General features: G+C 34.3%; 1 protein-coding gene across 1 annotated transcript in view; it reads left to right on the forward strand.

Annotated features, from left to right (window-relative positions):
• The window catches only part of LOC148956909 (uncharacterized), a 55,642-nt gene that overhangs the window by 14,579 nt on the left and 22,507 nt on the right, over window positions 1-18,556 (forward strand). The window contains exons 4-7 of the mRNA XM_089092620.1: window positions 79-264; window positions 7,689-7,823; window positions 10,851-11,074; window positions 17,970-18,133. Coding sequence (XP_088948746.1) covers window positions 79-264; window positions 7,689-7,823; window positions 10,851-11,074; window positions 17,970-18,133 — 709 coding nt within the window. The remainder of the gene's footprint in view (window positions 1-78; window positions 265-7,688; window positions 7,824-10,850; window positions 11,075-17,969; window positions 18,134-18,556) is intronic.

Below are 18,556 nucleotides of genomic sequence, written 5' to 3' on the forward strand. Positions count from 1 at the left end.
GAGGTTGCAAGGTGGTTTTTTCCCACCTTGCCACCTCTATGTTATTCTTCTTTTATACCATAATTCCTTTGTTTTTAGATTGGTTCTTTTGTCACCTCAAATCATTTATTATCTATTCCTGTCATTCAAATAGAAGTTTTGGCAAATTCAAAAGAAGAAGTAAATACAAGAACAGGGGCTCCTCTTGCCCTGTCTACGCTTATTCTAGACTGGATAAGAAAAGAGTTCGATTCTGAAGCAACTATCAACAATTTAGCAGGAAAGGTATGTTGCTTGTTTGAGTTGGTCCCTGTAGTACTTTGATTTTTCAGGCTATTTTGTTACCGCAGTCTGCGGGTTTGGGTATTATATATTCAAAAAAGATACTGCAGAAAAGTGCAAGGTTGTGGGGTTCGGAAAGAAATACTGGAAAGTAATTACCAAAATACAGAAAGTAATTATCCATACCCCTCGCTACTTCTCTTTCTGGAAAGTAATGTCAAGGCTATCATATTGAAGGTTTATAGGGAGAGACACTATTATTGAGAAGGGGGGCATGTATAAATCTGTGCCTCCAAAAAGGCTGATGGGATTAAATGAGGAGTAATAAATGACACTACGTGCATGAAGGTTGTCTAAAGGGCGTATCTGCAATGTCTCAGAAAAAGTATGGGTATTAATTTGATTCTTTTAGGGCATATTATTAGGGGTGTTATACTAAATTGAAAGATACTATCTCCGTCCAGAAAGGTCTACCTGTAATATTTTTGGAACGAATAAGGGTGCCTATTGAAACTTTAATACATGTTGAGGGGGATGTTAGTATCCCAGTAACAACCAACGGTATGAAATTGAAAGTTTCAGGACTTTTTAGGGGCGATTTAAAACTAGATCAAAAGACACTATGTTCATCCTGGTTCTCATAACAGATATTAAACTTTATGAATCTTATATGTTAGGAATTAGCATCAAAAGTCAATTCTTTTGATGCTGCTATACAAACTCCCTTTTCAGACTTCGGTTGCTATCTGCCTGAGTTGCTCCATACTTACCGTTCATTTCTGCGAATTATTTGATTACAAATTGTGCACAACACATACTATGAATCCCTAAAGAGTTTCCGGAAACAGTAGAAGCCCCAAAAATTGACAAAGTATTGGCTTCCTCTAATTTAGCACGTGGTGAGCTGAAAATGATCGACGTTTCCAAGTGTCATTTTTATTTGGGATCAATGACTTCCTCTGTCATCTTTGGCTAGCTCATTTGAGAATAAATTATGATGTGCTATCTGACAAATAACCGATGAAAATTAAATATAAGCATGTTTAATGGAAAAGAAAACCTTAAACTTTTTGTTACGGTAGTGGAATCATAGTAATCGCATAATTCAAAGCTCGCCTAGTAAAGAATAGTATTTCGGTGAAATAGCCTAGCTTTTCAAAAAGCACCTTAATCAGAACAGGGGCAGATCTAGATCAAAATATTGGGGGGAGGGGGGAGGGCAATGTGACAAGGGCGCAAATAATTGACCAAATAACAGAAATAAAACAAGGGATGGGGGCACCAAAAATGTTGATCGGGGGAGGGGGAATACCCCTGGATCCATCAGTGAATCAGAAAGACATTAAAGTTGGGGTACAGAACGGTATTTTATATTTGATCATCCCTATTATGGTTTGGGGACTTGGTACATGTTTCTAATTGACTTAATTCAAGTAAGGATTCTCATTCCAAATAGATTTTAATACACGTCAAATAGAGCAAATGAGCTGTTTTTACTTGGAGAGTAATATGAAGGAATTTTGGAGAAGCGTAAATCAAAGACAAGGAAAAGCGCCAGATGGAATCCCGGATCTAAATAGCTGGCCGGAACATTTCGCAAGTAAAGAAGAAGAAAATTCTAGTAAGTGGTGTAATGAAGTATTTGGGAATATTTGGAAGGAATATAACTACCCAATGAGGGAGGAAAATTATTCGTTAATATGGGAGGTGGATATTCAGGAGATTGCTCACGTGTTAAGAAAATTGGATTGAGGAACAGCTCCTGGAATTGATGGAATTCCAACTCGTTCACGTAAAAAGTTTTCAAGTTAATTTATGCCAATTTTTATGCTGCTGTTTAATAGTGTGCTTTCATCAGGAATTTGGGTTTCAGGATGGAAGACGTCTTTAATTTTACCGTTATTTAAAAAAGGGGATCCGAGGTTGCATTGCAACTATAGGCCTATAGCTCTGGTACCATGTTTAAGTAAGATTCTAGAGAAATTGATTGATAGTAGGCTAGCTAATTGGTTAAAGATGAATCGAATAATTCGTGAGGAACAAGGTGGATTCAGGGAAGGATATAGCACAATTGACACGGTATTTGTACTTAAGGCGTTGATAGAAAAGTATAGTAGAGGTAAGAGTAATTTATTGCTAGCTTTCGTAGATTTTGAGAGAACATTCGATAGTGTTGATACGATTTTGTTGTGAGTAGAATTGTTGAGGATAGGACTGCCCCGTATTTTTGTTCGACTAGTGTGTGATATGTATAGGCTGACAGGAGGAATGGTTAAGGTAGCAGGGAAAGAGTTTTCGAATTTATTTAGTTGCGAGGTAGGAGTTAAACAGGGTAGCACCTTGTCACCGAGGCTATTTTGTTTATATATTAATGATATTTTTGAGTTTTTTGAGGAAAAATGGGAGCCAACAGTGAGTTTAGGAAATTTGGCTTGTCTATGTTGTTAGTGGTCGATGACACGGCGCTGAAGATTTGCAAATATTGTTGAACATATTAGATGTTTATTTGGAAAACAAGAAATTGAGATTAAATATCCAAAAGACTGAAATTGTAGTTCTGGGGAAAAATAAAAATAATGAAAATTTTTTATTTAAGGGTATTGAGTTGAAAGAAAGTACAACTTTTAAGTATTTAGGGTTTGTAATAAATAATAAAGAAAATTGGAAGGATAACGTGAAAAAAACGGTGGGTAAGGCGGTTTCTTCAGCAGTTTTAAGGAATTCAGCTTTAAATGAAATTAAAAATATTAAAATGCATAAATATTTATTTCAATCGAAAATTTGCCCTACTATTCATTATGGCGCGGAGCTTTGGGGATATGAGGTGATCCCGCAATTAGAAATGGTTCAATTACAATATTATAAAAGATTGGTTAGGGTACATGCTACAAGGCTCTTAAGGGAGATCTAGGTTTGTTTTCGCTGCATAAAGAAAGGTTACTACAAGTTGTAAAATTCTGGCTGAAAATTATCCAACTACCAGATGAGACCGCATTTCGTGCCTCTCTTCTCCAAATTTTGTTGTTGTATTTGTTCTCCATACTTAGTCTCTCATGCCCATCTTCCTTTATCTTAGCTCTATGTTTTTTCTGTTTCTTTATTTTAGTTTATATTTAAGGTTTCAGTTTTTCCTTGTTTGTTTTCTAAGTTCAATTGTGCTAATTCTCAGTTAAGTGCTAGTCATAATGTGATCAGAAACATTAGTTCGATAATAACCTACTGGGATTTTGACCAGCTTAATAATTTTATTCTATCACTGCTGCATAAATAAGGGTTTCAATCTATTTTATTTGTTATTATTTTTTTAATCCTTGCACAAAACCTCAAAAAGTGTATGAAGCCAGAATACTTAACGGAATATGGCTATCAGATGAATTTATTTTTCAGGGATCTAAAATGACAGATTGCTCTATTTTTTTTACGACAGTTACCCATTATTCCCTTAGGATGGTTTGGATCAAGTCCAAGAAACTTCTTCCCCTGTGGTTCTATGTATATTAAACTGCCTATTTTAGGTCTTGTCGTATCAATGAAGTCGAGACTTAGTGCCTTTTCTTTATTGCTTTTTGTGTTACTAAAGACGCTTTTTCTCATATAGAACTGAAGAACAAAAACAAAAATCGCCCTAAACATGAGGAAGTCTCCAACTACAATAAACTTTATTTTAAAACATTTTTACCTTATTTGGGAGTAATAAATGCAATCAGTTGATTGTCGGATTGTCAGTTGATCAATTGCGTTTTAAAACAAATTGAAATTGTAAAAAAATAAATGCTACAGATATGGTTTACTTAAAATTCTATGTTATTCCGAATACAAGTAACTATGCAGTCCTTGTCTCTGCTTTATCTTCAAAACTTTAAATTTAATTTATTTTTGCTTCCTATTGTAATATTCTTATAAAATTATAATAAGATTTGGGGAGGGGGTCGTTATACACCCCGCCCCTAAAACTGTAGATTTGAAAGTGAAACTGTCGCTTAATTAAAAAATATCGTTGAAATTATTTATGATCACTCGGTTTATGAGATCAAGAAGATACAAAGGTAATGAACGCCCCCCACCCCCGAGATGTATATCGAGATTTGCGTAGTATTCATGCAATTTCCTATTCCTTTAACATTTCACATTTTTTTCTGAATCGAAAGCATACCCAAATATGTCCCCTTTCCCCTAAATCAACTTCTGAGCATGGCCATGGACACTCTTGGAAAAAAAATCCTACCCTCTGCCTACAAGTATGCAGATAAAATAAAATTTGCTCTGTTGTATACCGTTTTTTTACAATGAGGGGCTCCTACCTCTCATTGCCAACCAGGGGCGTAAGTTGCTATGGGGTGGGGGGGGACAACTGCACCTCCAGATCTCGATTTTCCCCCTCCCCAGATCTCAATTCCCCCTCCGCAGATGAAATTTGGTTTCTTCAAAAATCTTGTCAAAACTAAAACAAGCCTGCATAATTCAAGCATCCACAGAAACGGGTCAGTTTTCTTTAGTATATCTTTGCTTTTATGGTACTATATTATAGCTCATCTTTCAGTTTTCACTGTCATTTTCACTTGATTTGGGAAAATTAGCTCACACTTTGCCCCTCCCCCAGGATTCTGACGAAATTATGCCACTGTTGCCAACTATAGCGTTCAGATTAAACACATTCCTTTTACTTTATGGAAAGTGTAGTGACAAAAATATAAAATGCACCCAGGCTTTTTTGACAGAACGTTTATAAAGATAGCTTCCCTTAATAGTTGGTTTGCAATTTCACAATGATGTAGATAAGCAGACCGCAGTAACCATTATAATTCGATCTATTGGGTATATCTAGAGAGCGTCTATTCCTTCCTGTCAGTCACCCCTCTTTGCAGGTAAAGAAGGGTCTATAGAGGACCAAGTTGTGTATCTGAAAGTAACTACGAAATGGTTAAATGTAATAAGTTATACTTATCTAGATTATAAAGTAAAACCATGCAATAATACTTTTGGTAGTAGTTTGAACCTGTGTGACGTTTGTTTAATTAAATTTTCAGCACCAGACGTGTAATAGACACTGAACCACTGCATACATTAACTTTTAATTGTCTATCAATCATTGCTAAAGCAACTAACTATTTTAATTGTATTGCGGTGTGGCTCGCTATGCTCAAAACACGTGTTATATAAACTTGAAAAAATCCCCGTGTATCTTATCTTTGTAAGCAACCTCTTACTAGGTTACTAGTTACCGCTGCAACCTGGATATCTTGAAGTATTAAGACTATTAGCATACCTGTCTTTCGTGTCTACATATTAACGAATAATCAGATAATATTTTTCTGGTTCTAGGCATTTACCCCCTCCCCCCCCCCCCGACGTTTACCCCCACCCCCACGGAAAATAACTCCTCCCCCTGGAAAATACCCCTGCAGAAAATACCCCCGTGGAAAATACTCCCCCCCTGGAAAATGCCCCCGTGGAAAATATGGCTTTCCAAATTTGTAAATTTTAGTTGAGCTTTGTTTTTTATATTTTCCGTACAGGGAAGGAATTTTGGTACTTGTGTATTATACACCACTTACTCAGGCTTACGCTGTATAAAACTCGAGAACAAACCGGTTTCTTTGTTAGTTTCTTTCAGCTTAGCGTGAGACAAGACAAAGACAAGTGACAGAATAGATGGGAAACGTATAATTTGGGCTATATATTTCCCCATAAAGGGGGGGGGGTAAAAGTATTTGAACAGTTTGAAGTCAGAAAACAATTCTTAGTTCACAATATGCAGAATAATTGTACCTAACATATTTTGCATACAGACACGCTATACTTTACCCCCCCCCCTCCCTGACCTCCTAATGTGCAAATATATAGCCCAAATTTGTTTCTAAAGTAACGAAGGAACCGGATTGTTCTCGAGTTTTATGCATCGTGAACTTGAGTGAGTGGCGTATAATACACAAGTACTGGAATTTCCCGGTATTATTTGAAAACGATCAAAAATTGAATTAAAAAAATAAGTTTTTTCAACTGAAAGTAAGGGGCAACATCAAAACTTAAAGCGAACAGAAATTATTACGTATATGAAAGAGGTTGCCTCCTCCTCAAGACCTTGCTCTTTACGCTAAAGTTTTTTTTTTAGAATTTAAACAAAGCTTATTATTTTAATTAAACGACCACTGTGTTTCAGGAATCGTTCTTAAAGAATTAGAACAAAAAGTCAATTCTTTAGCGTAAAGAGCAAGGTCTTGAAAAGGCACAACTCCTTTCATATACGTAATAATTTGTGTTCGTTTTAAGTTTTGATGTTGCTCCTTACTTTCAGTTGAGAATCCTATTTTTATTTTATTTTAATTTCTGATCGTTTTTAAATAACACTGGGAAATCCGGCTCTCTCCATGAAAATTCCGGTGCTTGTGTATTATACGCCACTCACTCAAGTTTGCGATGCGTAAAACTCGAGAACAAACCGGTTTCTATATTAGTTTTTTCATCACTTTAGAAACAAATTTGGGCTAGATATTTGCTCATTAGGGGGTGGGTGGGTAAAGTATAGCGGGTCTGCATGCAAAATATTTTAGGTACAATTATTCTGCATATTATGAAGTAAAAATTGTTTTCTAACTTCAAACTGTCCAAGTACTTTACCCACCCCCCTCTATGTGTAAATTTATAGCCCAAATTATATATTTCCCATCTATTCTGTCACTTGTCTTTGTTTTGTGTCACGCTAAGCTGAAGGAAATTAACGAAGAAACCGATTTGTTCTCGAGTTTTACTCAGCGTAAACTTGAGTGAGTGGCTTATAATACACACGTACTAAAATCCCTTCCCCCTGCGGAGAAATAAAAAAAGCAGAACTCAAGTAAAATTCTCAAATTTGGAAAGCCTTATTTTCCAAGGGGGGGGGGGGGTATTTTCTGCAGAGGGATTTTTCGGGGGCGGGGGGTAAACGCCCGCCACCATTCTTTTTTTTAATAATCATGTATTTTTGTAATTATCATGTATGTACTCACAGTAAAAGAAGGCATGAATGAGTATGTGTAGTATATGTACAGGCCTATATTTAAGAAAATACTAATTACCAAATCTAGCATCTTGAATCAGACATATATGCAGTGGCGCCTTTGTCCCATGCCCCCTGTATATAAATATAACTAATTTTCTTCAATAATTTCTTGTAAAATATTCACATGTATAATTTCTGTGCCTTCCCCTCGCCGTAAATCTTTTGTTATTACCTGTTCCGGAATACAACACGAACATTTAAAAGGTAACTTTTTTACTGCTCTTTTTTATGGTTACTTTTTGATTATTTAGCTTTTCCGTATTTGAACGATATATACTAGGGTTTCAAAGTGTCAATGACGAGGAAACAAAAAAGAAATAAAATACCGATTATAAACGCTCTTTGATATAAAAGGCGGTAAATATGAACTATATTTTTTATGTTTCAGACCCACATGCTGTATTTAAATCTGGACAATTCGCTTCATGATTGTACAGATATTGAAAAGGGTGACTCTCAAGACTCGGACATTATTCAGAATTACCAACTAGAGTCGAAAAAGCACGACAAACCAGTAACAAAGGTAACAATATTCTCAACCACGTCATATGATTCTATATGTCCTACAGTATAACAATATTTTTTTTTTGCTATTAAAAAAACGTTATTGCTGATGGATAGCTAGAGCCATCTATCTTCATAATTGTTTCTAAAGGAAATTGTCAGATTTTTATAATGCTTGCTCCGGGATGCATGGACTAACAGAATTTCTGCGGTTTAGAAAGTTATGCGATGTATGATAATTACAAAGTTATAATTCACACAGCATAGTCTATGCTAAATTTAAAAAAAGCTACAAATTTTTTTTTGCGCTAGTTGTAGGAGCATTATAATTATTTAGAATGAAATTAAGATTTCGAATTTTATGACAATATCAGTATAAAGTTTGCTATTTTGCTACATTAAAAATATCTCAGGATATCCTCTGTTTTGAACCTGACCAGTATTTAGTAGCAAACAGTTATCTGTAATATGGTATGTTTTTACAATCAATACTCTGTTGCTTGCAGATTGGGCAGATAAATTGAGGTCCTAAATCAATTAAAGTTGGGATCCAGATGAAATTGTTTGCAGATCCACGGAGGTATGTTTTTCTTCTGGCCAACCTCTGTATGTTGATGAAAAAAATGGAAGGGAAATATGGTTTCTTGATTCCGCTGTTTTGGAATAAGCCAAGAAGTTTTATTTTACACTGAATATTATACACAAATTAAAAACAAATTCTCAAAACTTGTACCTTTTGTCGACAAAAAAAGCTTTCAAATTTGGAACTCGATTTCACGACCCTGTTCTTACCAACTATACGCTCCACCCACTGAGTTAATGGGGCCTTGTTACATAGTCTTACACCATTGATTCACATTTATGCATAGAAAATCCTCCCTTCGCTTGGACCTTTAGCCATCATGAATAGACCTGCCTTTGTAAAGGCTGCAGCCCGGGCCTTAGGCCCTTGCAAATAGATTACGTCATGTATCGCAATTGGATCATACCATTTTGATGAACAATTTGCGAATTTTTTTTTCTATTTGTTAATGGAAAAGACTGGTTAGCTCAGTTTCTTATTGTGTTAATTACAGTCTATGACCAAAATTCATAGTATTTGGTATACTAGCTTAGGATTGCAGATATACATATACTACCAGGAGACCCAGCTTCGCTCGGTGAAGTGAATTTCAAACATAAAAACGGTGACCAGCGTAATCCCAAAATGCGAAATTTCATCCGGAAAGTCCCCCTTTGGCAAATTACCACCTTGACAATTTTCCCTGGAAAATTCTCTCCGTATGTAAAATTGAGCAGCCAAAGAGGAAGTAAGACATATAAAAGAAAATGAAGAAAATAGAAATTATGGAATATCCTACATGCATTCCAAACTACTGGTAGAGTATATAATGTACAATATTTTATAGGATTCATTTTTATGCTTTGTTTCTTTCAATTCTTTTTTGTGTGTGTTTTTTTCGGAGGGGGGGGGGGGACTGGAGATTGAGTTGTCAAAGCAGTTTAAGATAAATGTTAAGGAAATTAATCTGCTTGATTGTTTGAAATGCCAGGGAACCGAGAGGCTCGGTGAAAAGAAAAGGTTGTTTAAGAACTTTAATTCTATTTTTTTTTGGTTGTTTAAGACCTTTAATACTAATTTTTGACTCAGTTTTCGACTAATTTTACTGATTTTTACCTAGGTTTTACTAATTTTCGACTTATTTTCGACTCGGTCAAAAATTTCGGAGGGGGGGCGGGTTCAAACCGGTTAACCCCCCCCCCCCCTGGATACGGCCTTGGTAACAGATTGCATAAGAACGAAAAGTCACTTGTTACTTTAATCCTTTACGGAATATTGTGACACTTTCGTAATCACCGAATTAACTGTATTTTCAAGCTCAAAGAATCAAGTTCAAACAATTCACATAGATGTTTACACTTTGAAATATATGTATTTGTATATATGTCTGTGTGTGTGTGTGTGTCTTCCCAACTAAAATATATATACTACACAAAAGAGTGCTTTTTGCTCTGGTGGAAGTGCGGACTTCCGGCCCTCACACATAAATCACGTCATGTATCACAATTGGAAGATTTCATTTTGAAGGCGATTTTACGATTTTTCCTTTTCTTTATCTTGATTAAAAAAAAAAAAAAAAACAATGGAAAAAAACTAGATACTTTATAAATAAACTGTATAAATAAAAAAAAATTTCGTATGGTGTGAGCTTCATTATTTGTTCAAAAGTTATGTATATGTTCATAAAACCATGGATAGTATGGATGCATTACATTAGGAATCCATCACACACACATATATATACGCACATGCACATACCCGACCTTATATATAGATATGCAGCCGTAGTCGAATTAATGGAATAGTCAGTCTGTCAGTTTGATGGTCCAGCATGTAAAATCGGAACAAAGTGCACTTAACTAGCATTTTAGCTTTTTATGCAAGCGTGATTTGTTTCTTTTTGCGAATATTCAGTACATTTGAAATTGCCCATGCGATCAACGTTGGCGTCATGGCTTTCCCGAGTTGGCAATTTTCTAAATGGCAAGAATCTGAAATCAGTTTTAAGAATTTATGTAACGAATCACAGTTTGTTTAATTAAGCATTAACTAGCAAGGTTCGGTTTATTCATTTTACAAGGCAATTGGTATCCGTGCATTTGTCCCTTCTTACCCCTCCCCCGATAAACAAATTAAGGAATGATGTTCGCTTATTTGAAATATTTAGTTTATCTTGAATGACAGATTTCAAAAGCCGTCTTTTGAGTATTATAATCGGGAGGCAAATTAGTAAGGCAAATATGATTTCATTTTTAAAGGAATTAAGAACACGTTTATGTTCGGATGTATCCAAGGTAAAACAGACTGAAATAAGAAAAGGGAAAGCTAATTGCCCTTACTTTTCAGGTTTTATCGTAACGGTAACAGGTCATGTGTGAGTGTAGGGTATATTTCTTTTTCTTATAATTAATAAACAATTAATACTGGATAGGAAGAACGGTCTATGATGAAATTTCTAGGTTTCTAGTCCTAAATTCTTTTAAGAACCGCAAGTTATGTGGCTTCTACTCTTCTCGTCCCCGAGCTATGCTCTACAGTCGAAGTATATCGGACCAGATGCCTGCTGCTGACAGTAGCGCTACTACGGAATGGCGGCTAATTGCGGCTCAATCCATCAGTGAAACGAGTATTCTGGGTCTTGTTGTTATTAATGGTTGCCTTGCGTCGCTGTCCGTAGTTCAGAGAATGAACAATAACAGCGTTGCAGCGTAAGAAATTATTTTCACTTCTTATATTTGGCCAAAACAAAGGGTGTATCTGACACTTTTGAAAATAACTTAAATGTTCGCCTACAGTTCGGTTTGTAGAGGAGCTTGACACGCTTGTTATGGCGAAATAATTGCTGACTTATTGCTGACTTAATTGCTGACTTATTATTGACTTAAGCAAAGTTAGTTGTTTCTTTTTTTCCAAGTAAATATTGGTGTCCAAAGAATTTATCTTTTAGCAAGGAACAAGGTAGTTTTGAAAATTTTCCTGAACAACAGCCATGTACGATGATAACGATTATATAATTGGAAAGCTGTGAAAATTAAATGTTGTCAAAATTTTGCTGAGTATAATTTTAATTAAAATTTATTCTTTATGTAGACGATCAATACTGACTACACAGCATCTCTTTGGCGCATTTTTTACCGACTGAAGGTATTACAGTGGAAATTTTATTTTATTAAAGGCAGGAAGTTCATTCATGAAATAGTAAAACAATGGCTACCTTCGCAATGGCTTTATGCCTTGCTCTTGTTGAAAAGACTTATGTTTTTAATCTTATTTACTCTATGTCATATTTACCATATCAGATATGTCCATTGCCTCTGAGAATGATGATATGATATTAAATGGCGCTTGTGCGGCTAATGAGTTTTTGTGGGTAAAAATTTTTCTTTTCTTCTGCTTTTTTATTATAAATCGAAAACGAATCTAATCTTTTTCCTGCCTATGAGACACCAAGTTAATTATGTTTAATGAGTTTTTTATCCATTGGGCCTTTTTCAAAAGTTTTTGATGACGGCACACGGCCTTTGTCTTAAAATCCACTAGAAAAAGATTTAAAAAGACCTAAAAAAATTCCACTGGAAGCTTCGAAGCTTCTCATGCCAAAGTTTTCACTATTGTGGGAACATTTATTAACAAGTCAGATACTCCCTTTGGATTTGAGCACGAGGATATCAGGCATTAGAAGACCCTTTTGTGTGCTTAGAGAAGGGCTAACTGTAATTCTTTTATCTTCTATTTTTCCCTTTTCAGACGAAGTTGAAAGTACTTTTTATCTTTTCCTTGGCAAGTGATGTTGAATTGGTCATTTTGCATCATTTGCCCTTCTTATGGATTTATTTTTAAAGATTCAAAGAACTGGAAAAAACATTAGTTTGGAGTTTTAAACTTAAAATCTTATATAAGAGAGAGATGAAGATAGACAAATCCCTTGGGACACTTCAAATTTTTGCTCTCAATTTAAACTAGGAGCATGTCAGATATACACACTGCATTTGAATATAACGATATCAAAGATTATTTGACACTTTGTGTGGTTAAAAATGGTTTATTTTTGTTATTATTTTTTAAGTTCGCCTTTTTAGATGAATACGAAAGTACTTTTGATCTTCTTCTTTGTACGAGATTCTGAATTGATTGTTTTCCCACATTTCTACTTTCCCTGGATCTTCTCTCAAAAATTCTGAAAATTAGAACCAACCTTATTCAATAGCTTAAAAAATAAGATAAAAATCTATTTTAGGACTACAGTTAGGTAAAGGATGAATTATAGATTAAATAAAAAAAAGAATACATAGAATATATTGAACAAATCCCGCGGGAAGCTTCAGAACTTCATGTTTTGCTCTCCTACTAAATTATGAATTTACCTATTCACTGATACGCCAATTACCCTTGGGTATAACGATATCAGGGTTTAAATCGCACTTTGGTGTTGTTATAGAAGGGATTTTTTTTTTTTTTTTTTTTTTTTTATTTTAATTTCGAAGTAATTTCTATCTTTTGCTTTTTATGTAATGCTGAATTGATCATTTTCCATCATTACAACCTCCTATTGATTTCTTCTGAAAATGTCAAAATACTAGAAATGAATCTGAATTTTGTGGTTCTATCTTAAAATCTTCAAGAATAATATAGTAAACTAAGGGCTTAACACATTTTGTAAAAAGTTTTTAAACTTCATTTTAACTCTCGAACCTGATACATGTACCCAATTTGGATGCGTTCATATCAGACGTTGGATGACACTTTTCTTTGGTTATTTATTTGCTTTTGTAGATGAAGGACAAAGCGATTAAAAGGAGTTTTGATAATTTGAAACTTGTGAAAGCAGTAAAAATCAAGTGTGATTGTTTGAATTGTATAAGTAAAAACATGCATAACCATATATATCTAAAAAAACTAGGACAAATCGGGATTCAATTTTTAATGAAAAACATCTCTTTATGCAGATAGGAGAGGTTGGGGTTGAACCGGACGTGGGTTGAACCAGACACTCTCAATTACTCAGACACCAATTGGTGAAAATTCCACAAAATTAGTAGGAGTGCCATCTAACCTTCTTATCTCAAGGAAGAATTTCCAGTTTGTTTGATTGATCCTTTTAAAAGTTAAGCTGCAAAAACTGTTTAGGTTGGTCAATTTTTTTTTTGCGTCACCTTGAACATTCCTGTGTTAAGCTGTAAGTATAATTGCGGAAAGCTTTTCGCTTGTTTCTCTAAATTCTCTTGTTATTTTAGAATCGAGAAAAGGAATCACTATTTACCTTTTCTTTACTGATCTTAGTCCAGATGGCTTTCTCTTTTGGATCGTGATGGATGGAGAGGGGGTGACCTGGCTATAATATTTTTGGGTTGAATTGGACGGCCACTTCAACCCTACATGGGTAAAAGTAGAAGATTGTTTTGTTTCTTTGGTTACGGCCATAAATCTTAAATCCTAAATGAATCTTGAAAGTAGTATTGCTGGAGTTTGCAAAAAGAAAAATTTGTTCAAAGTGATAAAATACTTGAAAACCTAATTAGAGTAAAGCCAAGACAGATTGTCTCTGTGAAAGGCACAGCTGGCATAAATTTTTCATTGTTGCCAAGATAAAATACTTAAAAACCTAATTAGAGAAAAGCCAAGACAGATTCTCTCTGTGAAAGGCACAGCTGGCATAAATTTTTCATTGTTGCCTAGATAAAATACTTGAAAACCTAATTAGAGTAAAGCCAAGACAGATTCTCTTTGTGAAAGGCACAGCTGGCATAAATTTTTCATTGTTGCCTAGATAAAATACTTGAAAACCTAATTAGAGCAAAGCCAAGACAGATTGTCTCTGTGAAAGGCACAGCTGGCATAAATTTTTCATTGTTGCCAAGATAAAATACTTGAAAACCTAATTAGAGTAAAGCCAAGACAGATTGTCTCTATGAAAGGCACAGCTGGCATAAATTTTTCATTGTTGCATACAAATGATTAATTTCACTTCTTTAGGATAGTATATCATCCTTTGGCAGAAATATGGTAGTTTCCGGTAGTAGTATGTGTCTCATTAAAAAAATTGGACGAACGACAAGCAAATGGCACCAAACACATTGTTTATGTAGCTTATGTGTAGCTGTTTATAGGGAATCATCATATCATTAATGTTCGAATTTTTACGCACAAACGAAAAATGTCATAAAACATTGCTCATTATTTTTCGTTGTTCAGCGTGGCAACGTTGACAAATTTGTGGTATTGTTTAAATTTTTAGATAGCAAGAAAATTTTGCGATAAGTTCTTGTGCCATAGATTTATTGGATTTTATCAAAGGAGGTGATACTATTCAATTGAAAGGAAAAGTAAATTAAAGTACTCATTTTGTTACGGAAGAAAACCACTTTTTTGCAAGATTAGCAAGTATCTCGTTATTTATTCCTAATTCTTTTTCTGCCAAGACTAGCAGGTTTCCGCAGGATCGCAGAGAGATATTAAATGGCTCACTTAAAAGCTAGAAATGAAAAAGGCTTAAAAATGAATCAGTATAGAAGTTATTTTTCTCATAATTTGAAATCTACAGTAAATGACTTGAAATCCACAAAAATCTAACTGAAATCCACAGCCACGGCTCAATTAGTCATGGCTTGATGCCCATAACTGCTTGATTTTAATTCAAAATCAACGGACTCGGTCAGCTTTGCCTTTTGAATAGCCCAGGCAAAAATATTTCTACTACAAACGTACTGGCATTGCTCATACTTATTTATATCTTCATTTATGCAATTGTCAGTTGTTACAGTACATATACCTATTCTTTCCAGAACAGGCATTAAAGGACGATGAATTCATTCTCAAGGTAACTTATTTTGGCGGATATTTTTTCCAAATTCAGCCATGGCTGAAGAAGTAAATTAAAGTACTCATTTTGTTATAGAGTTGAAACTTAACTGTTTTTTTGTTTTTATCTACCTCTTCAGAGGCTTTGTGTGAATTTATTTTCTTTTTATATCTCCATTTCCTTTGTAGAAGCCTAGTACAGTAAGCGCTTGTATTGCTCGAAATTCAACGAATATACTCGTTTTATATTAATCAAGATGGAAAACTGAGGTTATGTGCTAAGGAAAACAACAACTCATCCCCTAATTATTTTCTTATTTGTTTCATATTTTATATTATCTTCATTGATTTCATATTTAAGCCAAACTAATTGCACCGGTAAAATGATATTTTTGCACAAAGACATTATAGGAACCCACTTTCTGGGGCTATTAAGAATGAAAGATCAAAATGGCTCAGCTGCCTTTTATAGACGAAAATTTTACTTTTCGTCTATCCACCTGAACCAAACGAAGAGTTGGTAGTCGCCAAATGGGCTGGGAGAGGCCAGAAAGTTGAATTTAAAGGAAATTATAACTTCGTGGAAGAGCTTAAAAGTATCGCTTGAACAAATATGGCTCATTTACACATTACGGAAATCCGTCCGGATTTAGCAATCCGTTTGGAGGCTCTGTTCATTTTCGTAATTGAAGAACTCTAGCTTTCCGCATCCATTTGGTCAAATCGTTAGCGGAAAGCTAAAGAGTTTTTCAAGCACGAAAACGGACGGAATCTCCAAACGAATTGTTAAATCCGGACGGATCTGTAATGTGTTAATGAACCATTAGAGATGCAGGAGCAGCATGTTTTCGTGTTTTGGCCTCAGGTGGCTTGATGCTGCAAGGAGTTGTTAGTGGTTGTAGTTATAGTATGGTGTCCTATGTTCATTTTTTTAATTTTTGCACGTGGACGGGATAGGTCGCTAAAAGTTTTATTTGAAGAAAATCTTTGTTGCTCTCAACTGCTTTAAATGAGCAGTGTTAATAGTTTTCATAAATTTATTTGAAGCATGGTTTTGAACTGGAGTAGTAAACTTTTCCCATTGATTCACGTCTAAAGTCAACAAACTCTTCAGAGTCAACGCACTTAAATGTATACCTAACACACTAAAGTTTGTTCATCCTATCTAAGCGGTAATATGATGAGTGTATAGGCTACAACTAAGTTTCGACTCTGATCAAACACAGCTAAGGAAAAAGAACTAAAAGATATAAGGTTAGTTACTTTAGTTTTTTTTTTTATCAAGTATTTCAAACATGTGGCACGTGGAAAACTTTGACAACCTTGATCAAAAGTACTAGTAAAAAGGGGATTATTTTATTATCAACTGACAGTGTAACTTTTTGCTTTAACGGGAATCGCACCCATATTAATGAATCAAATATTAGAATTCTAATTCTAATATTTCTATTATAGTAAATTCTATTATAATAATTCTATAATAATTTATAATAATATATATATTATAATATATTATAATAATATATATTGTTGCGATGTGATGCTGCGACTTGGTATTTGTACGGAATCTATCAGAAGTAGTTTTCGATTTTACATATTTAGGCTTTTACCTATACTTATTTTTGCTATTCCCAAGGTTAAATAAATATCATTTCTTTTATAGTCAATCTTTTTTTATAAACAGATGAATTGTTAAAACAGCAGAATTTCGTGTTCAAGACTTATAAAAGTAAGCAGGATTTTGATCTAAAGAACCGATAAAAGCCGGGAAAATCACATTTTGTTTGTTTTTGACTGGGGAGATCCTTCAGAACCCCCTAAAAACGGTGAATGTTTACATCTAGTATTTTACTACCGTATAAGACTTGCGTGTTATAATTTATTCAAGTTAGTGTGTAAAGGATGAAATCTATAGAAAATAATTTCGACCCCCCCGCTTCCTAAAGAATCATTATACGATCATTGTAAATGGATTTTGGTTTTGTAAATGCCAACAGATTGCTCAAAAATGTTTAGGGAGGGATATAACCAGTTTGTCAATAAGAAGGCAAGATACAAGGAAAGATAAAGTTCTCCTTAAAATAACTCCAATACTGACAAGCTGTTTTGTTGGGTATTCAGTCGTGGAAGGAGAGGGACTTTAAACAAAACCTGTGTTTTCCGTGAATACTGAGATTTAACAGATTATTTGAACATTTTTTAATATTCTTTGGACAATCCAATATACAATTCATTTTTGATTCAATACATTTAAATCTGCATAATGCACCTGTTGACATTGATATACAATTTAACCAGCCATTCAGCATTCAAATCTTGGTTTGAAAATAAATTTTTTTTTACTGTGCCCTCTCAGAACAAGTTTATTTCTTTGAAAAATTAACAAGGATTTAAGTGATTTTTCTTTTAGATGCTTCCAACGAAAACGATATAATAAACAGATGACCGTGTTTGCTTAGTGACTATGATGTATTTTCTTTTATTACAAGTGTTGTCTACGGTGAAACTTGATGATCAGTATGGATAGTAAAATATTCTAGTGTACTTACTAATAGAGGTAAAATATTAGGCTGGAACGATTCATGACACTTTCTTTAATTATTCAAATTTCTTGTCAAAGAAAAATATGAAATACTCTATTCTAGAACTGTTGAAATGAACTGCGATGTGTGCAGTATTTCAATTATATCTTTCAAGTAATAATCTCCTTGGGCATTATTAGAAAATATTTTAATCTTAAAAATATGTTAAAAACGTTGTAAATTAGATTATCAATGCTTTTAATCATAAGTCTTGTAATTTCAGGGGCTTGGGAGAAACAACCAATATTCCTGTCGGAACGGCAACACCTGGTCGTTCAAGGTCTCCAAGTCAAGAGGAAGAATTTGCTTACAAAATTATACCCCCAATGAGCAATGCAAGATGTACGATGGGCTGTGCGAGTTTCAACAATACACTAATAGTTTGTGGTAAGGCTGTTGAATGATTTTTTATGTGATAAATTTTTCTAAAATTAAGTAGTCGGTTACAGTATGAAAGATATTTTAGCATTCATGATATTTTGGTATATATTTTAGGTTTTAATCATTCTATGCAGTTGGCATTACTGGAAGTTTTCTGTGTTTGCAGTTACCGGCTGAATTATCATAATCTACCAATTTTGCAAAAAAAAAAGAAAAAAGAAGTATTTGGCCATAAAGCACTTGGTAAATTTTGCAAGGTTTTTGTGGGCCAATGTCAAATTAACGGCAGATAAAAAACTAAGCGCATTTGACGAGTTTCATTGAAATGTAGTGAAGTTTTGCAAGTCAGAACAACTTTTCTTGGTGGGTCCAAGTTTTTTAATTGCTTTTTTTTCTCCACTCATTTAACATTTTGCAACGTATTTTCGA

This window comes from Artemia sp. Qi Xiang Cuo, chromosome 1, assembly GCF_049724085.1.
Source record: "Artemia sp. Qi Xiang Cuo chromosome 1, ASM4972408v1, whole genome shotgun sequence".
NCBI classification, from domain to species: domain Eukaryota; kingdom Metazoa; phylum Arthropoda; class Branchiopoda; order Anostraca; family Artemiidae; genus Artemia; species Artemia sp. Qi Xiang Cuo.